We start from the raw sequence: 24792 nt of genomic DNA, 5'->3' as shown, positions 1-24792 counted from the left end.
GCTGCAAGAAATTTTTAATTCTTTCGAAGACTTTCTTCGGAAAGGGGCTAGGAAATAAGTGATATTATCGTGTCTAAGGACCTGCTTTCGTCGGTCAACTTCTGGGTAAGTTTCAAACTGGACCAGACAGTCGAGATTTCAAATTGGGACATCATCAAGTTTAAAATCACTGCCCCACTCTCCACCATCAGTCGCCACTAATCCATCTACCAGTGTTTTTATTTATTTTTTGTTACCTTTGCCAAGAGAGTTAAAAAAACTTGTTAAACGTCTCACGGAACAATATTGTTTTCATGTCCGAGGAAATTGGGGCAACAAATAACAACCGGATACGTCGCCAAACCGATGTTTTTTTCTGAAGAAAAAGGTGGCAGACTAAGCATTTGGTATTCCTGCCTATCAGGGCTGATCTTTGTTGACATCATGCGCTTGACTAGATTCGCTACACAACGGGATTTTCATTTCGAGATCAATGATGATGAAAATTCTTTGTGTCCAAAGGGGGAAGCTCTTAAAACCTTGCAGTCTGTTACAGTAGTTCAATGACAAACGTTATATTATGTGAATCATAATCAGAAATCTATTAGCGTCTATCAACTTTCACAGCTCTCGCAGACTTAGAGCATGATGACATAATCATCTATAGGTGAAACAATAAGACACTGCAAAAGTCCGAAATATTACAATCGATATGTTTTTTGCGTAGGTGGCACAAGTCATTCAATTTTGAAGCTCTTATCAGTACATATATTGTAAACTCACTATTAAGTACTGCCAACAACAACGAGCAATCAACCTTGTTATCAAGTATGGGTGAAGTTTCATTCAAACATCACGTATTATAGTTGTGTGGCTTGAGGAGTGAAGAGCGGATTTTTGCGGTGCAAAAAAACACAACACTCGCAAGCATTTCGATCTAAACCAGAATTGAATATGACAAAACAACCCCGCGAGCAGCCGATAGCGAGCGAATGCTGGAGCTACACGTAAGTGTTTGAACAGCAGTCGCTTTGAGTCGATCTGAGCAGCTGGGAAGTGCGGTTATTATTGTGTTGTTTTCGGTCTGGCTGTGCTTTCATCTCAATCGCCGTTTTCCGACAGGTAGCTTCGACTCTTCAAGTTTGGCACGAGCTAATCAATTTGTCCCCCTTTTCTTCCGTTACGTTCTCGCTGGTGAAAGGTTACATTTGATACGTGAAAGTTTTCTTCTGAAAATTCTCAAGAATTTTAATTTTTTATATTTTCAGGAGAATCGTTCAAAGGTTGATGCTTATTTTGTAAGGTGTAAAACGAGACACGACTTATTTTCATCAAGATGAGCGACGAATTCGACGGATGCGAATGCATCTGGAGTCACGAGATTGCGATGCGTCGACTGCTGTCGATTGTGAGTATTAATTTTGCAAAATGTTAACACTAAAACAAATTTTGAATTTTTAACAGGGTTTGCCATTTTTTTTCTCTTGAATTTGATTCTGCAAACTGGATCGAAATTTGAATTCAATTTTTTTTAAAATTTGATTCTGAAATATGCATCTGAAATCTAAATCTGAATCTGGAATCTGAATCTGAAATATAAAATCCGAAATTTGAAATCTGAAATCTGAAACTGAATCTGAATCTAAATCTGAATTCGAAATCTGAATCTGAAGTCTGCATTTGAAATCTGAATCTGAAATCTGAATCTGAAATCTGAATCTGAAATCTGAAATCTGAATCTGAAATCTGAATCTGAAATCTGAAATCTGAAATCTGAATCTGAAATCTGAATCTGAAATCTGAATCTGAAATCTGAATCTGAAATCTGAATCTGAAATCTGAATCTGAAATCTGAATCTGAAATCTGAATCTGAAATCTGAATCTGAAATCTGAATCTGAAATCTGAATCTGAAATCTGAATCTGAAATCTGAATCTGAAATCTGAATCTGAAATCTGAAATCTGAAATCTGAATCTGAAATCTGAATCTGAAATCTGAATCTGAAATCTGAATCTGAAATCTGAATCTGAAATCTGAAATCTTAAATCTGAATCTGAAATCTGAATCTGAAATCTGAATCGGAAATCTGAATCTGAAATCTGAATCTGAAATCTGAATCGGAAATCTGAATCTGAAATCTGAATCTGAAATTCGAATCTGAATCAGAAATCTGAATCTAAATCTGAATCTGGAATCTGAAATCTGAATCTGAAATCTTGATTTGAATCTGAATCTGAAAGCGTAATCTGAAATCTGAATTTGACATCTGAATCTAAATCTTAAATAAGATATTATTATTATTATTATTATTAATTTATTTATTTAGAGGAGAATTTAACGTCTAAGGTCATTCTTCCCCTGCAAACTTAAATCTATTTAACATTTTATATTCTATCATAAACTTGGATTTTTTTCAAAAACTTAATAATCTTATCCTCATTTTGAGCATTGTTATTCAGTACAAAGTTAATGTTGTTCGAAAGCCCTAACTGTTCCCTAATTTCATCATATTTTGAACAATTTGTGATGATGTGTTCGATGGAATTCTCGACATCACAGGTCTGGCATGTGTTGTCTGATTTGTCGAAGAGATGTTCTTTGGAGATCCTAGTATGACCTATGCGGCATCTGGTTAGCACCACTTGTTCTCGGCGGTTACTTCGATCTTTCCATACTTCGGTGTCTTGTTTAACGTTCCTTAGACTGTTGTTCCTCAATCCAAACCACATTGTTCGGAAAATTCGTAGTAGTTCGTGCTTGGCCCATTTTATTACATCCGATGCAGGGATTGGTATTGAACGAAATTCACCTGCCCTACCCTCGTTAGCTCTGATGTCCGCCATTTCGTTTCCTTTAATCCCACAATGACCAGGTATCCAACAGTATGTAATTGGTTTCTGTACTGAGATCAACTCTATTTTTTGAATGTACGGATTTTGAGATTGACCACTTTCTAGAGCTTGTAAACAACTGGCTGAATCTGTAAAGACCACCGTCTCTGAAGATGAATGTGCACTTTTAGTTGCTTCTAAAAGAGCTGCAGCTTCTGCTGAGAATATCGAGAACTGTTGAGGGACCCGTTTTGACGAATGCCAATCGATTCCAACCACTGCATATCCTGCACTATCCTCGCATTTCGATCCGTCAGTATAGAGAGTTTCATGTTGATGATATTTCGTTTCTACAATGGTGTTGAACAATTGCCTTGCTTGGAAAGCTGGTTGTCCGACTTTGAAAGATTTTTTCATACTCCAATCGACTTGTGGAGTTGTGGAGTTCCAAGGTCTCGGACCAACACGAACTGCGGGGAGGATTTGGGGAAGATTTTTTGCAGTCAAGTTGTTGAAAATGTTATTGGCACATTCTAGAATTTTTGAATTTCGTTGGTTTCTTTTTTCGGAAATTTTAATAGCCCTTGAAATTAAATATATTGTACTAGCTCTTAAAAAATCTGGTTTACCGTTTTCAACAACCAAAGAGATAACAGGAGATGTTTTAAATGCCCCTGAAGCGATGCGCCATATTGCGTTATAACACGGTTCTAAGCGTTGAAAGTTACCCATACTGTAGAGTTCCAAGCCGTAGAACAATTTTGATAGTACAACAGCAGTGCCTATTTGCGATAATGTCTTTCTGCACCCATACCTTGATAATGAAGCGAGAAAATTAAGCCGGTTTTTAACTTCCCTTCTTGTTTCTTCAACATGTCGTCGGAATGTTCCTTTGCTATCTATGTATACTCCTAACACTCGTGCGGATTTAACTCTGTCAATGATTTCTGTGTTTATGGATAACTCAGGTAAATTTCTCCATCCTTTATGTTTTCGCAATTTGCAGTAATGAAGCGTTTTAGTTTTCCGAGCATTGATTTCAAACCCAGATTTTCTAGCCCAACTCGAAACTTCGTCTAAGCTTTTTTGTAGCTTGCGCCTGATGATTGCAGTCTTTTTACCCATACAAACAAGTACAATATCATCTGCGTAGATTAGGAATGATGTATCTTTTAGGTTCAGATTTTTTATAGGATCAACGGCCAATAGAAAAAGTGTAACAGCTATCACCGATCCTTGAGGAACTCCGTTTTCCTGATATCTCATATCAGACATACTACCACCAACACACACTCGAAATTTGCGATCAGATAAAAAGCTATTAATGAACTCATTCATATTTCTCCCAAGTTGCAGTTTGATGACTTCATTTAGGATTGTTGATCGTTTCACCCTATCATACGCTTTCGTTAAATCAAGAATTGCAATTTCGCCATGGTCATGTCCCTCTTCAATCTTCGATAGTATCTCCCTCAAATCGCTAAAATAAGTTGAAGTTCCTCGTCCAGAACGGAACCCATGCTGTCGACTGGAAAGGAGGTTATTAGATTCTAGGTGGGTAGTTAATCGATGATTAATCATTCGTTCGTACAGCTTGCCTATACAACTCGTTAAAGCAATTGGGCGAAATGAATTTAAGTTTCTTTGTCCTTCTGATGGTTTAGGGATCGGGATAATCGTTGAAATACGCCACTGTTCTGGAAAATCTCCCTTCTTCCAAAGATCGTTGAATGAGTCGAGTAAACATTGTTTACAATGCAGAGGCAAATGATTAAGCATAGAGTAACTTATCATGTCAGGTCCTACCGATGTGCCGTGACATTTATCTAGAGCTCGAAATAGCTCACTCAGTGAGAATTCTTGATCAAGTGAGGGTGGATTGTTGGCTTGGTTACCTGTTTGGTTTTGGTACACTTCTGCAGGGTTATTGATTGTAGTGTAGTTAGTTGACGACGAGGCGTTCGCGAAATGGTCAGCGAATTTATTTGCAATCTGTGTTGGGTCATCAATAAAATCATCCTCAACAGTAAGCGCAATTGGCTTATTGGACCTTTTACCACATAGCGAGTTGAATCTCTTCCACATCAGTGATATTGGAGTTTGAGGATTGAAGCTGCTGGCAAAATCTTGCCATGCTTGTTGTTTAGCAAGATCAATTTCTTTTCTGGCCTGTTGTCGTTTCTGTCGGAAAAGGGACATCGCTTCTATTTTTCGAGGGTCATTGTCGGGTAGCTTTTTGGCTTTCCTAAGAGCTTTTCGTCGTTCGTTTATTGCCATTTTAACATGGTCGTTCCACCAATGAACACTTTTGGTTCCACATTTCTGACTGGTTGTAGGTATGGCAGTTTTGGCAGCTTGGAGTATTTTTTCAGTGATTTCGTCAACGTTGAGGGTCATTCTAGCAGGTATACTTCTGTTCAGAATCTTCTCGAAGGTTTCCCAATTAGCATTTTGATGCAGCCATCGTTTGAACGTGAGATGTTTCGGAATAGGGGAATCAAGACCAACTTTTATTGGCATATGATCGCTTCCCACAGGATCATTTTCTACAGCCCATTGGAAGCGGTGAACAAGTGCGATTGACACAAAAGTGACATCAATAGCAGAGGAGCTCCCGCGATGTTCGTCAATACGAGTAGGTGATCCGTCATTTAAGGCTATTAATGCATTATTTGCCGCCCATTCGGCAAGAATGTCACCTTTTTTATTAGATTGCTGATTATCCCATGAAAAGTGTCTAGAATTAAAATCACCGGCCAGAATAACGTTTGAAGCTAGATTGTGTAACAATGGTCGAATTTCTTCTTGTAGCTCATGGTACTTCATTTGCTCAACATAAATAGATACAACATCAGCATTAATGGGCGATTTTAACCGTACACCAACTGCGTGGATACGGCTCTGAGGAATGGTCAGTGGGCTGTGTGAAATAGATTTTAAAACAGCGATGGCAGACGTTCCTTTACCATTGGGGTGAGGGCGGTGAAGGAAATACCAGTCGTAGTAGCTTTTCAGAAATCTTGATACCTTATCTGTCATCATCTCTTGTAGGCAGATTACCGAAGGGGGATTATCGGAAATAATTTTCTCTAGCTCGTTGTAGTTGGGCCAATACCCCCGTATGTTCCACTGTAACAAGAAGAAACGAGAGGATTTGTTCGTATTGTAAAAATAATGTACGTCACCTGGCGAACCCAGTGGTCTACTGGGTCCGGAGTTTGATGACATCGCGTTGTTTAAGTTTAGAGATGGTTCCATAGAATATCCGGGTCGGGCGCTGAGGTCATCATGGTTTGTCGGTGTTGAAATCTGGTTGTTCTCCATTTCAGTTTCCGTCGTCGGATGAGACATCGCAGTACATGTTGGAGGTATCCTCGCCGTAGGTCTCTGGTGGTTCAGGATGAGTCGATTGGAGTTTCTTGGATTTCGCTTCCGTCGCTTTTGAAGAATTGCCAATAACACGTTTTCTGCTGACACTCCTTGTTCCGTAAGGGGAGGTCATGGTTGTTTGGCTACTTTGCGGTAATTGACTGGGCAACTGAGTGTGTTGAAAGTGAGGTCGTTGGTTGTTGGATGTTAGTAGTTTTTGTCTAGGTGTATCTTTCCTGGACAGTCGTTCCTTCTGTGTAGGGGAAGGTTGTGGGTGATCTTTGATATGAGTGGTTTTTCTCAAGGCTTCTATTTCATTCCGCAGTTTCATAAGCTCTGTGCGAAGCTCAACGATAGTCTTGTCCTTATCACTCTCAGATTGTTTCAGTCGCTCTTGGACTACACTAGCGAAGGTATCTCGTTTCCACGTTTGGTTTATTTCCATCCTTGCTTCATGATACGTAACTCCCTTATTTACTTTCAGGCGGATCACCGCTTCTTCCTTTTGAAAGAAGGGACAGTCGCGGCTGATCGGTGAGTGACCCTCCTGTTTGCAATGCTTGCAAAAAATAACGGCTTCACATGTTTCATTTTCGTTTTCTTGGTGCTCTCTAAAACAAGTAGAACAGATGCCTTTGCTGGTGCAGTTCTTACTCGTATGCCCGTAAGTTGCGCAGCTGCGGCAAACGAGTGGCGAAGGGTAATACGGTCGCACGCTGATGCGTAAAAGGCCGAATCTCACGTACTGGGGTAAAGTAGTAGCGCAAAAAGAGATAACAAGAAGTGGGGTGTTTTGAAGTTTTCCGTTCTTATCTTTCTTTTTAATTCTACGGACAGCGCTTACTCCCTGCGATTTCAGTTCCTCTTCAATATCTTTTTCGTTCATTGACATGGTATCGGGGTCGTATATAATACCTTGCACAATGTTCAACGTGGGATGTGGAACAACTTCGATGCATGTTTGATCACTTAATTGTGTCATTTGAAGAAGGGACTCTGCTATTATAGGTGAGTAGGTACGTAGCACATATCTAGCGCCACTCGCTTCCTTGACTGCTTCGACGTATTTGACATTCTCTTGCCCAATAGCCTTTCCAACGGAGTGCCCAATCAGAAAAGGGTTCTGAGGGAGCGGAGGGCGTGTTGTGTTGTCGTTGTCGGTTTTTGGCTTCATCCTGAGTTGAAAAATACGCATAATACCATCGTAGTTCTTATTTCTCATGAAGACAGGAAGAGTACTTTGACCTATGTCCGGAGGCTCTTTAGCTCGTATCTCGTTTGATCCCGCCATTGCGGGTAGGAATTGTGCTCTTCAGAACAATTGAGTTGTGGTCACTCACGGCGTGGATAAAGAACAATAGCGACAATATGTCGTCCAACAAAATATAAACTCGAAACTAGAACCGTTGATTATCGGGCAATTCAGCAGTATTTAAATAATGTTTATGTTAATTGTCGAAACGCGATCGTTGATTTATCGGTTTCCACAAAACTGTTAACCTTCTTCTAGAAAAACCACCAGATATTAATCGATCACTCGAGACAAAGAAATCGCCGTGTGAATCGAGTCACTACCCGATTAGAACTGAAAATAAGATATTTTAAATCTTAAATCTGAATTTGAAATTACAAAAACAAAAATATAATATATAAATGACAAAACTGACCTAAATAACAAACTGATCGAAATGACGAAAATGAAACAAAATGCTATGAATGACAGAAATGACAAAAATCACGGAATTTATAATAATGACAAAAATGCAAAAAAGGCAAAAATTATTAATAATTACAAAAATCATCGATTACAAAATGGACAGAAAGACAAAAAATATAAAAATCACAGAAATGATAAAAATGAGAAAAGTGACAAAAATGAGGAAAAAAAAATAACAGAAATGACAAAATTTTGCAATGAAGAAAAATGAATATGACAAAAATGACTCAATTGAAAAATATTACAAAAATGTGGAAAAATATGACAATATGACAAAGTGGCAAATAAAAAAAGAAAATGACAAAAGCAATGATAAAAATCACATAAGTTAAACAAATAACAATAATAAAACGACAAGAAAAAAAAATCTGAATTCAATCTTCTTCTGAATTAGAATATCAAACCTGATTTTTGGAAAAAAAAAATATACTGGAATCCGAAACTGAGGTTTGATTTCCTAATTCTTCAATCTGTTTCTCATCTGAACACGAAATTTCTCATTAATGCTCTTTAATCTCTCTGATACTTAATGAGTTAGATGCTGATAATTTGACCAACATTGCTTATTTTCAGCTCCGCAACGGCCAATCCTACTGTACGGACAATGAGTGCATTGATTGTAAGTCTGAAGTTCTTTTTAAACTCGTAAAATTGAAAAATTCTAATGCCTCTTTTTTATGCCATCAGTGCCCCAAGGGCCCAACCAAGGTGCGGGAGAAAACTTCTTCCTGATGATGATTTTTATGATTTTTGCTGTGATATTGTACGTCATGCGGCCGTCTTCGCTCCGCCGGCGGAACGATCTGAACAAAGCGCTGCCCCCATCGAATGATGTAGGTTTTCGCCCGAAAATGAGCCTCTATCAATCTGTTCTAATTGCAATGCATTTCTTTGTTGTAGGGACCCAACGATGGTGGTGCTCCACCGGCTGTTAACTGATAGATAACCGATATCCCGATAGCTCCCGGACACCATTCATTGGAACGATCCTTCTCTACCTATAGCAAAATATACCTACATACCTTCGAAATGATTCCATACGCAAGTTATGGCAAAAGTAATCAGGCGATGCATCGCAGTTGCATTTTAACAATCGCAGCGAAAAACTAACAACAACAAAAAAAAAAACGAAAATCAAAATTTTCTCTAATTCTGTGACCCTTTCATTTCATTCCTATCTATCTACTTTGTATTAGTTTTGTTTGTTACTGAAAACTGTTAATTTGTAAAAAGTTTTGAGTGAATAATAATTTGGTGCACTTTTTTTCCCCCAAAACACAATTTGACGATTGAACTTGAATTCGAAAAATTAAGAAAAAAATTGGAATAACAACAGGTCGATCATCTTTTGTGCATATTTTATGGAACGATCTAAGTATCGTTTAGGTAAAGACATCACACTATAGTGATATATATTTTTAACCCCAATCAAGCCAGAGCCATGGATCCCGAAGCACTTGGTTATACATAAATAGTGAAAACAGAAAAAAAACGGTGAAAGCATAAAGCACAATATTTTTTTTTTTATTACAATTTTATTGCAATCAAACGTAAATATATTCTTTTCTAGAGCAGTTCAGGTACCGACTTAGAGCGAACATTTATTATTATTATTATTATTATTACTTATTATAATTATTATCGATAACTTTATTATGTTTATTCCACAACTTTTCAATGCCAATATTTTGTTTTCCAGTTTATGGTTTACGACGATTGAAAATTTTTAGATGACTGTACAAATTAGAGATCTTGATGGTGAATCTGGGGGAAGTTGTGAATGTCAGATGTGATATTTCAACAGATAAAACTTGTAAAAGTATTTCTAAAATTAACGTCCAATGACTTCAACATCGGATTAGCTACAATTTTCTCCAGAGTCACCTAGACAGGTCTCACACATACAGCGCTACTACTAGTGCACCTACCTTTGAGTCTCTCAATCTGGTTTTTAGTATACTGTATTTGTTACAATGCTTCAGTTGTAATGTAATCTGGAAAATAAAGGATATTATAATAAAGAACGTGAAGTCATTTCACCGAAACTTTAAATTAAGATCAACAATATCACAGGTCCTCCATCGAATTCGTCTGCAAAGGATGTTTACCGTATATGGAAAAAGATTTTTTAATGATTTTTCAACTGTGGAGAACTAAGTAAATTTATACAAAAAACAAAACTTCTTAACTGATCACACATTCCATATCTTTATAAGATCATAATTTTCTCCATTTGAAAATGACGAAAAAAATGGAAATCTCAGTCAACGATTCGTTCTGGAAGTGACAATTTTTTCCCTTTTTCTCTAGGGATTCTCAATCCTGATCACGACGATCACTTCTTTCCAAAATTTGTATAAAGAAGTACACATCTAAATTAATGTTCAAGTAATTTCAGTTGCTGTAGCTGTTTGTAGGATTTAAGTTAACAACAGGAAAATATAGCTTTGGGAACAATATTGGAGTGAACAAAATCAATGAAATTTACAATGGCTCCAGAGAAATGTCTCAGGAGCCACTGCTGCCTAAAAACCATGTATGCCTGCCAGGGAAGCTCTAAACACAATAAGGATCGCAAGAAAAGAAAAAAATCGAAGCCGACAAACACCACTATTCGAAATTGTTCATCTCAGAAATCACTGAACCGAATTCTACTACAGTTTGAAGTTTGTGCGCTGCGCTACGATATTTCATTCTTTTTTGAACGCAACTGTTGTAAATTTTATTCTACTTATTATACCGTATTTGTTTATGCCGAGTGTTGCACTAGTGTTGCACTGGTGCACCACTAGGTGCTGTCAAACTGTTTGTTTATTCGGACGGTGTTGCACTGGTTTTGACCTGTCGGAGTTCTGCTTACGGACGGTGGCCCACCGATAATTTTGCCAGTGTTGAGAGAGAGCGTGTGAGTGAATGAGATAGCAATACACTGGCGACGATTTGTGTTTGTTTTTATCGGGTACGGTGGAACACTCCACGAGTGGAGAAAACAAATACAGTATTAGTTAAGCACAACACCTGCGATAACTAATAGATACTGAAGTAGTCTACTTCAGTATCTATTAGTTTTCGCAGGTGTTGTGCTTAATTTTGTAGAATAAAGTGTACAACAGTTGCGTTCAAAAAAGGATGAATTCGCGCAGCGCTGCGCACAAACTTCAAACTTTGACAGAATGCCATTTCTCTCACAGTTGATATATTTTCATGAAACTTTCACACAAGCAAGATAAACTTATAAACTCTTCATTCGATGAGTTTCAAAAATTTTGAAGAGAAATTCAGCTGTAGGGAAAGTAGGGAAAATTGAGATTGCCTCACAAAATATGCTGTAACTTTGTCAAATTTTACGTTTACATCTCTAAATTTTGCGAGATTATGTAAAAAAGTACATTCTAATATGTGGCGGATTGAATACGAGGTTGGTAATAAATTCTTCAAAATGGTTTAAACTCAGGACGTATGAGTACTCTCTAATTTTCGCGTGCAATTTGGTTTTGCAACTTTTTGCATTGCATTGGATTGGCGTGCCAAACAAAGGTCACAATATAACTGTTCGGTTCGTTGGTTTTTGCGAGCTTATGCATTTTCTCAGCAAATGCTACGGCGAGTGATCATGTGATGTGAAGTTTGTTGTGAGGAAAGTGCAATAGCGTTACTTTTATGACTGAACTGATTTTCAGTTTCATAATTTTTCTACCACAGAGGCGGCTAACAAAACTAAACCCGTTTCGTACGAACCGGAGATTCTGTTGAGCGCATATCACCCGCGAGGACCTAGACAATTTGCTCCAGGGATTCAAAAGTAAGTTTTTTTATTATTTTATTTTGCTCTATATTGAGGTGATTGACATATGGAGAATTCCTTTAAAACACATTCTAATAATTGCCATTATGGAGACGAAGCATACATAGCGTTAGGAGAGCTGGAAGCAAAAAAGTTACTGAGAGCAAAGTTCAGGACGCAAGTTTGGAGATAAAGTTTAACAGCATGCAAAACGACGTTTGAGCCAATCATGCAATGCCAAAAGTCGCAAGGCTCACACGACTTAATCAAAGCAAACTCTAGAATTTTTCCTTTTTATTTTTAAGATTTTAATATTTTAATTTAAAAATTTTAAAATTATTCAGATATTTTTAACTTTTTTTTATCATTTGTTATCATGATTTTTATTTTAAATATTTGTTATTTTCTTACTTGATATTTGTACTTTTATGTCATTTAAGTGATTGTTTTGAGTTTTGTGAACTTTTTTAGTCATTTTTCAATTGAAATTTTGGTTAATTATTTCACCATTTTTATCTTTTTCGTATTTTTGTTGTTTTAATCGCTTTTTATGTTTCTTATGATTTACAGGGTGGTAACGTGAAAGTGATTTCTAAAGGGCGAACACGGAACTATTGCGACACCGAAAATGTCATGCCAATTTTCTTATAATGTTTAGAATCAAACCAAAATTTTAAGGTAGTTTTATGCATTACACCAGACGAGTCACGAGTCATTTTACTCGAGTCAGCCATTTTGGTATTACAGTAGTTGAGTCGAGTCAAACTTCAATCGAGTAGCTCGTCTGAGTCGACTGCGAAAAATTTCAACATGATAGCCGCCATTCGAGCACTAAAATTAATTCGATATGTTTTACTCAACTACAAACAGTAAGGCCGATGACATAGTGAGTGCGATGCGATGCGAACCGGCGAATGCGATTCAATGCGACGAACCACATTTGATGAAAATGTATGTGAATCGCTTAAATCTGACATACTTAACGCGGCGAAGCAGATGTCAATTTGTTCCGCCGCTCGAGTTCGCATTGACCGCGTTGGCCAATTCGCATCGCATCGCTCCCACTATGCCATCGGCTTGATACGAAATTTCGCTCGACTCGACATAGTGACTGAAGTCGAATCTTTTTTTTATATACGGAATTTTCATCCTCTGGGATGATTCATTCCTAAATCTGGAGTCGAATCGAGTTACTCGACTCGTTTTATGCAATAGGGCCTGTGGGATATCACTAACATTACATCTGGTAGCCCCTCGGCAGTCGACATCGCATAATGATCGACGTCCTTCTACCCTTGTCTCTCGTCTCCCTTCGCCTCCACTTACGTTTTCAACAGTCGACAGTCGACATCCGAGTCGTCCACACACACGATCCGCGCAGTGCAGTACCTAAGTGAAGTGAATATCCGTCCGACTTGCTGGCAGAGAGCAACAATAGCAATAAGGAACTGAAAACAGGCTTGCTGGCAGGAGCAACAATAATAATAAATGCGTTCCCTTTTCGTCTTCGGTCGTTTGAATGCGATCCGCGATGCCAGGTAAATGTTTGACGTTTTGTAGTTAGGACAAATCTATGGCCGTTTTCAAAAGCTTTCCAAATGCTCCCCAACTAATCTAAACTTTTCTATGGAGGACATGGTGTCGCTAGTGTTTGCTTAATAACCCAGACAACCAGAAGTCGTATTTCATTTTACAGATTATATCGTATAGAATGTTATTTAAACTCATTTTCGTATATTTGCACCTACAATGTGCGGCTCATGCATATTCTTTATCGTATTTAAATACATTGCATGATTTTATTACGACAATACAATCCATATCAAGAATATGTGTGCTAATGTACCTATATGGCCTCCAAAATTATAAGTATATACTGGTTTTGCTGCATTATATACGATATGCTTACACGTATATTTTCACGTATATTTGTGTTGCAAATTTGAAATACCCACAAAATGGTTGTCTGGAAACTCCCATTGGTGAATGCTTGACTATGATTTTTTTTAGCTTCAAACGACTGGGAGATGAGTGACTGGCAAACGAAGTGACTGGCGTATGAGGAACAGTCAATTGAGTTTGAGCAAGAGGCTTCACAGTCACAGTTTTTTGACTAATGACGATGACTTTTGCCAAGCCTGTCACTTTCACGTTACCATCCATAACAGGATGGTAACGTGATTTTTGATTTTTGTTTTGAGTTATTTGTAATTTTCGCCATTTTTAATAGTAATTTTTAATTTCATTTTGATAACTTTTTCCTTTTTGTACCATTTTGATTATTTTTTTGCAACTTTTGCATTCTTTTATAAACTTTATAATTATTGTCTTTATGTGATTTTTTCATGAACATTTTGAAACTTTTTAGTTTTTGTCATTATGGTAATAAACACAATTTAAGTTTATTACTTATAATTAAAATTTTTATATTTTTTCATGTCAATTTTTAAATTTTGATTTTATTATTGTAGTTTTTTGTCTCTTTTTAGCTTTTTTTTTTAACTTCGTGTTTTTTGTTTGAAAATTTTGTTTTTATCTCATTTTGTCCCATCTTCTATTTCTAAAATTTCTGTCATTTTGATTATTTCTAACGATTTTTTTTTAAATTTTGTTAAGTTTGTCAAGTTTTGTCTTATTGTGTTTATTTCTGCCTGTTAATTTAGAAGTTTTTGTTATTTTTTATTGTTGTTATTTTTGTCATGAGTTGATTAATTGATTAACACGTTCGACGCCACGCTCATTTTGGTAGTTTTACTAGCCGGGCCCAAAGAAATTTTCAGAGAGAGAAAGCAAAGATGGAGAACTCCCATATTTGAAACGTGTGGCGAAGCTGAGCGGTGAACTAAGAGGTGAAGTAAGAGAGCGTCACACGCTTTTTGATGTGACGGGGCCCCCCAGGAAATACACCCGTCACCCGAATATGGGTGCCGTGGCGACGAACGTGTTAACTGGTTAATCAACTGGCTGTCATAAGTTGTGTAAAATTAGGAAGTATTGTTAGTTTAGTAACTTAAGTCACTTTTATCATTTAATAGATGTAATTTCTGATTCTTTTTTCATTTTTGTGGTTTTTGTTATTTAACTCTAGTTAATTTTAGTATTTTTTTTATTTTTGGAATTTTTTTGACTATTTTGTGCAAATTTTATCATATCCGTTATTTTTTATCATTCTCGTTATTTCTATCATTTTGGTCGTTTTTTATTATTTTTGTTCATTTTGTTGTTTATATTTGTAAATTTAGCTATTTTTGTATTTTTTTGTAATTTTTATAGTGTTCGTAATTTTGTTATTCTTGACGTTTCTTTTCGGTCGTTATTTTTAATTGGATCTTTTTTGTCACTTTTAAAATTTATGTCATTTTCAGTGTTTTTCAAATTTTTTATATTTTTTTTAAATTTTTATGATATTTATTTCTTTGATTTTCAACATATTTGAGTTGAAATGATATTCGTTAATTTGTCACATTTTGATTGCCTGATTGATTATTTTGTCATTTTTGTTTTAGTTCAATTTTTGTAGTTTTTTTAATATTTACATATGACTTTTGACAGTTTTGAATTTTTTATGGTTTGTTTTTTGCCATTTTATCTTAGATATTTTTACATTCTTGTTGTAGTTTGTTATTTCTTGTATTAGTAATTTTATTTATTGTTTGAAATTTTCCCTTATTTTTCGTTTTTTAAGCAATTTGTTGGTGTTGCCATTTTTGCGATAGATTTTTTTTTAATGAGGCCAACAAGAAATTTAAAATCCTTCTTTTCACCCCCGTGGCAGGAGGAAAATTGAAAAAATTGAAAATAATGCGGAAAACAAATAAATTGGAAAACATATTATATCATTGAATACAAAAGGAGAAATAACTTCTATCTTCCACAATTTGTTCTCTGGTTTTTCGGAATCTTTCGGATATTTGATTTTTTTTTCCGAAATTTACATAAAATATTTTAAACTTTTTTTATTCACCCTTTCGGTTTTTTTGGAAATTTCGAAGGGGGGATGGAGGGGGAGGGAGTTGACAAAAGCAGAAATTGATATTTGTTCCATTCTTATTTGTCATATCTATCAGTATTGCTTTTTTTGTCATATATGTATGCAATTTGACATTCTCGCCATTTATGCCGATTTTTTTTTTATTTAGCTGATTTTAGGCATTTTTGTTTTATTGGTTTTTGTATCACTTGCTTTTTTTGTCTTTGTGGTAATTTTTATCATTTTCTTATTTTTATCAAATTAGTCATTTCTGTTATTTTTTACCTTTCTCTATGGTTTTCATAATTTTAAGCATTTTCGGTTTATTTATTACATTTTTCATATTTTTGCCATTTTTTGTAATTTTTTTTTTTTGCTGTTTTAGTGTTTTTTTTTTAAATTATTTTGACAAAGCTGTATCAGTTGTGTATTGACTAACATATCGCAAATATTTTAGCTTTCGACGGTTCTTCATAATATTGTCTTAGAGCATGGCGAATGATTCGACAGCTGGATTTATCGCTGGTAGCTCGAGAGTATCCCAAATCACATTGTTCGAACACAGACGTTGTTTTTATTCTCCTATTTCTAAACATTTAGAAGATAATTTTCCATTAAAAATAAATTCAATGGATTCCATTGCCCATAAATACAATTAAAGGGTGATACGGTCAAAATTTGGCCAATATCAACTTGACGTATTTCTTTCAATTTTGATTTAAAATACCTGAACACCCCTCATTTCGAAGGTGTGTGTGTGTGTGTGTGTTTGTGTGTGCGTGTGTGTAGAATGTTGCTCCTTTTCTTATTTTGGAATTCACTCTTCAGTTGTCAAAATGCCGTCCAAGGAAGAAGAGCAGCGAGTCAAAATTTGGCACGCGCATCGCGAAAATCCGAGCTACTAGCAAAATCGCTAAAAGTTGCCAAATCAACCGTTACAAATGTAATTCAAGTGTTTGGGGGACGTTTATCGACAGCAAGATGGTCTGGATCGGGGGGAAATCGAAAACCGGAAGCCGCTGAGACGACAAAGAGAGTTGTCGGTAGTTTCAAACGAAACCCTAACCTCTCTCTCCGAGATGCCGCTAATAAGCTGGGTGTATCGTCTACAACCGTGCACCGAGCCAAAAAAACGAGCCGTACTATCGACTTACAAGAAGGTAGTGACTCCAAATCGCGATGATAAACAAAATACGACGGCCAAAGCGCGATCCCGGAAGCTGTACACGACGATGCTGACGAAGTTTGACTGCGTTGTAATGGACGACGAAACCTACGTCAAAGCCGACTACAAGCAGCTTCCGGGACAGGAGTTTTATACGGCAAAATGAAGGGGAAAGGTAGCAGATATTTTCAAGCATATGAAACTGTCAAAGTTCGCGAAGAAATATCTGGTTTCGCAAGCCATCTGTACCTGTGGCTTGAAAAGCAGCATTTTCATAGCTTCCGGGACTGTCAACCAAGAAATTTACGTGAAAGAGTGTTTGAATAAACGTCTGCTGCCTTTCCTGAAGGAACACGGTTGTTCCGTACTGTTTTGGCCGGATTTGGCATCTTGCCATTACGGTAAAAAGGCCATGTAGTGGTACGCCACCAACAACGTGCAGGTGGTTCCCAAGGACAAGAACCCTCCCAACACGCCAGAGCTCCGCCCAATTGAGAAATACTGGGCTATTGTCAAGCGGAACCTAAAGAAGACCAAAAAAACTGCTAGAGACGAGCAGCAGTTCAACGCAAACTGGCTTTCTGCGGCAGGAAGGTGGACAAGGTGGCTGTACAAAATCTGAGGTTGCCGGTAAGGCCCGGCAATTCAGATTTAGAAAAGCGGAAGCCTAACTGAATATTTTTCTGGGTTTTATACTAATTAAACTTGAAAAAGAAATTTAATTTGATTTTTTAAATAAACGATTTCACCGATTTAAATGCGTTTTCTTTTGACCAAATTTTGCCCGTATCACCCTTTAGAAACCCAATTACCGAATAAATTAGAAAAATAACAACTTACAATTTTATTGAATAAATTCTTGTGAAAAACTCGCTAGGGTAATATTAGATTATATGGAACCAATTTAAGATTTTTTCATACAAATTAATCCCTCAACCATCCTTAGAGTTTAATCGAGCCACGATTGAATAAAAAATCCACCCATGTATGTAGGTATATCAACCTAGCGTCCGGAATGAACAATGTTTGTTTTTTTAGATCCATTCAGTTCAGCGTAAACCGGCGACGCGCAATGACGGCGACGAATTCCAGTAAATGTAGCACATTGCCAGTTGTTGGCTCCAGGCGTTTGGTGGACCTGAGCCAGGAAGAAAGACAATCGTTTCTAGCCTCGTTTGACTATGTTCTAACCGATTGTGACGGTGAGTTTTAATTGATTTAATCAATGATTGCTCGATTCTGATTATCATATTACGATTTCTTTGACACAGGAGTGATTTGGTCCCTTCAGGGTGAAATTGAAGGCGTTGGAGCAGCCATAAGCTTGCTGAAAAGCTATGGGAAAAGTGTTTTCTATGTGTCGAATAATAGCGTTCGATCGTTGGACAATTACAAGAAACAGATTTTGCGACTAGGTCAGGAACCAGATTTAAGAGATTTGAACAATCCAGCTACAAGTGTCATAAAATATCTGAAATCGATCAATTTTACCGGTTTGATATACGCTATTGTTCCAGAGGAGTTTCTCAAGTTGCTTCGAGAGGCCGGATATGAAGTCCTTACCGGGGTAAGTTCTAAGCCTAATTCAAACTTAAACGTCGATAGTTAAAATTAATTTACTTTTCCGCAGCCAGCCGAGCCGATGTCTGAGTCGTTTCACGTTATCTTGCCGGCGACTCGTGATAAGCAGCCAGTTAAGGCGGTGATAATTGACTCGGACGTCAACGTAAACAACCTGAAACTTATGCGTGCCGAAGCATATCTGAAGCGTGATCCAGATTGTTTATTCCTGGCCGGAGCGACCGATTATGAAATTGCCGTTGGGAATGCGTTCACGTTTATTGGCCCCGGTTATTATGTTGAAATACTAGAACGGGCCACAAGTAGAAAGGCCACCGTTCTGGGGAAACCGAGTCTGGAACTAGGGAAGCTGCTCACCGATCGGTATGGTATCAAAGATCCTCGAAGAGTTCTGTTCGTTGGAGATATGCTTTCGCAGGATATCGCCTTTGGGCGAGTCGCCGGATTTCAGACTCTTCTGGTGCTGACGGGTGGCACTTCGATGGACCAATTACTCGCTCTCAAGGAAGGAGATCATATTCCGGACTTTTACACCGACGGATTTGCAGACCTAGGGAAATTGGGGGTTCAAAACACACGCGTATCGAACTTGTGAATACGAATTCGTTACACTAGTTTTAAAATTTTAAGAAAAAAAAGCGTGAACTTCATCAACTGGTTCAAATTTTTAATATAAAATCGGGAGCTGAATCCGAAAATAAAATTAAATAAAATCTCAGAAGAACAGTTTTTGAGTTATGCTCCAAATATGCAATTTTGGAAAAAATACGTATATTCAAATATCTCGGACTGCACAACATAAATTTGAAATCTGATTATTGAATATTAAAGGTGAATAAATTTTCTATCGATCATTTGAATTTTATTTTTGAGTTGAGTATTAAATATTGTTGATTTTAGTGAAATAGTGATAGAAAAATAATAAAAAAATTCATTTTTTTTAAAGAAAATTTTGTTTTATGGACAGTTCTAGTCTCGATAGTAACATTTTATTTTCTAAAGACCGTTAATATCAGTTTAAATCAAAGATTTCATGTGGTTTTGAATAATTTAACGAACCGCAGTGTACTAATCTTAGTATAGGAAGATTTAAACATGAAAAATTTCACTCGCTCCAAGCTAAAATTGATCATTAAATTACCAGAAGGTCAAATGCCAAATTTCAGTAAGATCTGACCATAGGGAGGGTTTGCTAGAGTCTGAAGCGTGAATGGTATTGTAAGGTATTTTGCCCGAGAGATGCAAAAATACTGGCTTTTCATTAATAACTTTTTTCTTCATTGACTGGTTGCGTTTTCTGAATATTTTTGATTAAGCCTTCACCGAGACAAATGTTTCACTCGAATAAAAAAAAAACCCTAAAATCCCATTTAAACTTGAGACTCGAGAAAAAATGACAAAAATGACAAAAATGACAAAAATGACAAAAATGACAAAAATGACAAAAATGACAAAAATGACAAAAATGACAAAAATGACAAAAATGACAAAAATGACACAAACGACAAAAATGACAAAAATGACAAAAATGACAAAAATGACAAAAATGACAAAAATGACAAAAATGACAAAAATGACAAAAATGACAAAAATGACAAAAATGACAAAAATGACAAAAATGACAAAAATTTTCAAAAATTTTCAAATATGACAAAATGTTAAAAATTAACAAAAGGACATTTGACAAATTTGACTAAAATGTTATTATGAATAAATCTACCAAAATAAAAAAAAATCTGAGAGTTTCGAAAACGAACATTAAATTGACAAAAATGACAAAAAGGAAAAAAAAATAACAAAAATGACAAAAATTAACAAAAACTTCAAACATTATAAAAAATTACAAAAATTACACAAATGACAAGAACGCAAAAAAAAAACGAAACTGACAAAACCGACAAATGCCAGAAATAAAAAAATTGAAGAAAATGACAAAAATTACGAAAACGTCTTTATAGACAAAAATGACAAAACTATAACTGACAAAAAAGACAAAAATGATCAAAATGAAAAAAAAAATTACAAGAATCACAAAAATCACAAAAATTGCAAAAATGACAAAAATGACAAACAAGACCAAGATGACCAAAATGAAGAAAATGGCAAAAATGATGAAAATGACAAAAAATGGTGAAAATGATAATCAAGACAAACAAGACGAAAATGACAAAAAATGACAAAAAATGACAAAATGACCAAAATTGCAAAGGTGACAAGAACGACAGAAATGACAGAAATATCAAAAAATGACAAAAATTACATAAATGACAAAAATAACAGAAATGACAAAAATGACAAAAATAACAAAAATGACAAAAATGACAAAAATGACAAAAATGACAAACATGACAAAAATGACAAATATGACAAAAATTACAAAAATGACAAACATGACAAAAATGACATAAATGACAAAAATGACAAAAATGACAAAAATGACAAAAATGACAAAAATGACAAAAATGACAAAAATGACAAAAATGACAAAAATGACAAAAATGACAAAAATGACAAAAATGACAAAAATGACAAAAATGACAAAAATGACAAAAATGACAAAAATGACAAAAATGACAAAAATGACAAAAATGACAAAAATGACAAAAATGACAAAAATGACAAAAATGACAAAAATGACAAAAATGACAAAAATGACAAAAATGACAAAAATGACAAAAATGACAAAAATGACAAAAATGACAAAAATGACAAAAATGACAAAAATGACAAAAATGACAAAAATGACAAAAATGACAAAAATGACAAAAATGACAAAAATGACAAAAATGACAAAAATGACAAAAATGACAAAAATTACAAAAATTACAAAAATTACAAAAATGACAAAAATGACAAAAATGACAAAAATGACAAAAATGACAAAAATGACAAAAATGACAAAAATGACAAAAATGACAAAAATGACAAAAATGACAAAAATGACAAAAATGACAAAAATGACAAAAATGACAAAAATGACAAAAATGACAAAAATGACAAAAATGACAAAAATGACAAAAATGACAAAAATGACAAAAATGACAAAAATGACAAAAATGACAAAAATGACAAAAATGACAAAAATGACAAAAATGACAAAAATGACAAAAATGACAAAAATGACAAAAATGACAAAAATGACAAAAATGACAAAAATGACAAAAATGACAAAAATGACAAAAATGACAAAAATGACAAAAATGACAAAAATGACAAAAATGACAAAAATGACAAAAATGACAAAAATGACAAAAATGACAAAAATGACAAAAATGACAAAAATGACAAAAATGACAAAAATGACAAAAATGACAAAAATGACAAAAATGACAAAAATGACAAAAATGACAAAAATGACAAAAATGACAAAAATGACAAAAATGACAAAAATGACAAAAATGACAAAAATGACAAAAATGACAAAAATGACAAAAATGACAAAAATGACAAAAATGACAAAAATGACAAAAATGACAAAAATGACAAAAATTACAAAAATGACAAAAATGACAAAAATGACAAAAATGACAAAAATGACAAAAATGACAAAAATGACAAAAATGACAAAAATGACAAAAATGACAAAAATGACAAAAATTACAAAAATGACAAAAATGACAAAAATGACAAAAATGACAAAAATGACAAAAATGACAAAAATGACAAAAATGACAAAAATGACAAAAATGACAAAAATGACAAAAATGACAAAAATGACAAAAATGACAAAAATGACAAAAATGACAAAAATGACAAAAATGACAGAAATGACAAAAATGACAAAAATGACAAAAATGACAAAAATGACAAAAATGACAAAAATGACAAAAATGACAAAAATGACAAAAATGACAAAAATGACAAAAATGACAAAAATGACAAAAATGACAAAAATGACAAAAATGACAAAAATGACAAAAATGACAAAAATGACAAAAATGACAAAAATGACAAAAATGACAAAAATGACAAAAATGACAAAAATGACAAAAATGACAAAAATAACAAAAATGACAAAAATGAGATAAATGACAAAAATGACAAAAATGACAAAAATGACAAAAATGACAAAAATGACAAAAATGACAAAAATGACAAAAATGACAAAAATGACAAAAATGACAAAAATGACAAAAATGACAAAAATGACAAAAATGACAAAAATGACAAAAATGACAAAAATGACAAAAATGACAAAAATGACAAAAATGACAAAAATGACAAAAATGACAAAAATGTCAAAAATGACAAAAATGACAAAAATGACAAAAATGACAAAAATGACAAAAATGACAAAAATGACAAAAATGACAAAAATGACAAAAATGACAAAAATGACAAAAATGACAAAAATGACAAAAATGACAAAAATGACAAAAATGACAAAAATGACAAAAATGACAAAAATGACAAAAATGACAAAAATGACAAAAATGACAAAAATGACAAAAATGACAAAAATGACAAAAATGACAAAAATGACAAAAATGACAAAAATGACAAAAATGACAAAAATGACAAAAATGACAAAAATGACAAAAATGACAAAAATGACAAAAATGACAAAAATAACAAAAATGACAAAAATGAGATAAATGACAAAAATGACAAAAATGACAAAAATGACAAAAATGACAAAAATGACAAAAATGACAAAAATGACAAAAATGACAAAAATGACAAAAATGACAAAAATGACAAAAATGACAAAAATGACAAAAATGACAAAAATGACAAAAATGACAAAAATGACAAAAATGACAAAAATGACAAAAATGACAAAAATGACAAAAATGACAAAAATGACAAAAATGACAAAAATGACAAAAATAACAAAAATGACAAAAATGACAAAAATGACAAAAATGACAGAAATGACAAAAATGACAAAAATGACAAAAATGACAAAACTGACAAAAATGACAAAACTGACAAAAATGACAGAAAAAACAAAAACGACAAAAAATGTGTAAAAACTTGTAATTTTTGTCGTTTTTGTAATTTTTGTCATTTTTGTCATTTTTGTCATTTTTGTCATTTTTGTCATTTTTGTCATTTTTGTCATTTTTGTCATTTTTGTCATTTTTGTCATTTTTGTCATTTTTGTCATTTTTGTCATTTTTGTCATTTTTGTCATTTTTGTCATTTTTGTCATTTTTGTCATTTTTGTCATTTTTGTCATTTTTGTCATTTTTGTCATTTATCTCATTTTTGTCATTTTTGTTATTTTTGTCATTTTTGTCATTTTTGTCATTTTTGTCATTTTTGTCATTTTTGTCATTTTTGTCATTTTTGTCATTTTTGTCATTTTTGTCATTTTTGTCATTTTTGTCATTTTTGTCATTTTTGTCATTTTTGTCATTTTTGTCATTTTTGTCATTTTTGTCATTTTTGTCATTTTTGTCATTTTTGTCATTTTTGTCATTTTTGTCATTTTTGTCATTTTTGTCATTTTTGTCATTTTTGTCATTTTTGTCATTTTTGTCATTTTTGTCATTTTTGTCATTTTTGTCATTTTTGTCATTTTTGTCATTTTTGTCATTTTTGTCATTTTTGTCATTTTTGTCATTTTTGTCATTTTTGTCATTTTTGTCATTTTTGTCATTTTTGTCATTTTTGTCATTTTTGTCATTTTTGTCATTTTTGTCATTTTTGTCATTTTTGTCATTTTTGTCATTTTTGTCATTTTTGTCATTTTTGTCATTTTTGTCATTTTTGTCATTTTTGTCATTTTTGTCATTTTTGTCATTTTTGTCATTTTTGTCATTTTTGTCATTTTTGTCATTTTTGTCATTTTTGTCATTTTTGTCATTTTTGTCATTTTTGTCATTTTTGTCATTTTTGTCATTTTTGTCATTTTTGTCATTTTTGTCATTTTTGTCATTTTTGTAATTTTTGTCATTTGTGTCATTTTTGTCATTTTTGTCATTTTTGTCATTTTTGTCATTTTTGTCATTTTTATCATTTTTGTCATTTTTGTCATTTTTGTCATTTTTGTCATTTTTGTCATTTTTGTCATTTTTGTCATTTTTGTCATTTTTGTCATTTTTGTCATTTTTGTCATTTTTGTCATTTTTGTCATTTTTGTCATTTTTGTCATTTTTGTCATTTTTGTCATTTTTGTCATTTTTGTCATTTTTGTCATTTTTGTCATTTTTGTCATTTTTGTCATTTTTGTCATTTTTGTCATTTTTGTCATTTTTGTCATTTTTGTCATTTTTGTCATTTTTGTCATTTTTGTCATTTTTGTCATTTTTGTCATTTTTGTCATTTTTGTCATTTTTGTCATTTTTGTCATTTTTGTCATTTTTGTCATTTTTGTCATTTTTGTCATTTTTGTCATTTTTGTCATTTTTGTCATTTTTGTCATTTTTGTCATTTTTGTCATTTTTGTC

At 33.9% G+C, this 24792-nt stretch overlaps 2 protein-coding genes across 4 annotated transcripts; both read left to right on the top strand.

Moving 5' to 3' along the window:
- Positions 1-9921, top strand: LOC129757486 (small integral membrane protein 14). 2 transcript variants are annotated; one of them, XM_055754734.1, is made up of 6 exons: positions 575-986; positions 1102-1180; positions 1248-1387; positions 8471-8516; positions 8585-8730; positions 8798-9921. In XM_055754734.1, exons 3-6 carry the CDS (start codon positions 1316-1318, stop codon positions 8834-8836), a joined length of 303 nt encoding a protein of 100 aa, XP_055610709.1. In that variant the 5' UTR covers positions 575-986; positions 1102-1180; positions 1248-1315; the 3' UTR covers positions 8837-9921. The 2 variants fall into 2 exon arrangements, with proteins under 2 accessions (XP_055610707.1, XP_055610709.1); XM_055754732.1 differs by lacking the exons at positions 575-986; positions 1102-1180 and adding an exon at positions 1-105.
- A 3187-nt stretch (positions 9922-13108) lies between these two features.
- Positions 13109-19188, top strand: LOC129756280 (uncharacterized). Of its 2 annotated transcripts, none has more exons than XM_055753100.1 (4): positions 13109-13219; positions 17855-18018; positions 18088-18383; positions 18447-19188. In XM_055753100.1, the coding sequence occupies exons 1-4, from the start codon at positions 13170-13172 to the stop codon at positions 18990-18992; spliced, it is 1056 nt and encodes a 351-aa protein (XP_055609075.1). In that variant the 5' UTR covers positions 13109-13169; the 3' UTR covers positions 18993-19188. The 2 variants fall into 2 exon arrangements, with proteins under 2 accessions (XP_055609075.1, XP_055609076.1); XM_055753101.1 differs by lacking the exon at positions 13109-13219 and adding an exon at positions 17713-17801 and having other exon boundaries at positions 18447-19186.
- Positions 19189-24792: the final 5604 nt, after the last annotated feature.

This window comes from Uranotaenia lowii, chromosome 3 (genome assembly GCF_029784155.1).
Source record: "Uranotaenia lowii strain MFRU-FL chromosome 3, ASM2978415v1, whole genome shotgun sequence".
In the NCBI taxonomy this organism is placed as follows: domain Eukaryota; kingdom Metazoa; phylum Arthropoda; class Insecta; order Diptera; family Culicidae; genus Uranotaenia; species Uranotaenia lowii.
This window is presented reverse-complemented; position numbering and strand designations above follow the sequence as displayed.

What these genes read in the sequence shown, in the direction of transcription:
- LOC129757486 (XM_055754732.1), top strand. Translation starts at nt 1,316, where the DNA reads ATGAGCGACGAATTCGACGGATGCGAATGCATCTGGAGTCACGAGATT. An exon ending in GGACAATGAGTGCATTGATT is followed by an intron (nt 8,517 to 8,584) that starts GTAAGTCTGAAG and finishes TTATGCCATCAG; the next exon opens with TGCCCCAAGGGCCCAACCAA. An exon ending in CGCTGCCCCCATCGAATGAT is followed by an intron (nt 8,731 to 8,797) that starts GTAGGTTTTCGC and finishes TCTTTGTTGTAG; the next exon opens with GGACCCAACGATGGTGGTGC.
- LOC129756280 (XM_055753100.1), top strand. Translation starts at nt 13,170, where the DNA reads ATGCGTTCCCTTTTCGTCTTCGGTCGTTTGAATGCGATCCGCGATGCC. An exon ending in TGTTCTAACCGATTGTGACG is followed by an intron (nt 18,019 to 18,087) that starts GTGAGTTTTAAT and finishes TCTTTGACACAG; the next exon opens with GAGTGATTTGGTCCCTTCAG. An exon ending in GATATGAAGTCCTTACCGGG is followed by an intron (nt 18,384 to 18,446) that starts GTAAGTTCTAAG and finishes ACTTTTCCGCAG; the next exon opens with CCAGCCGAGCCGATGTCTGA.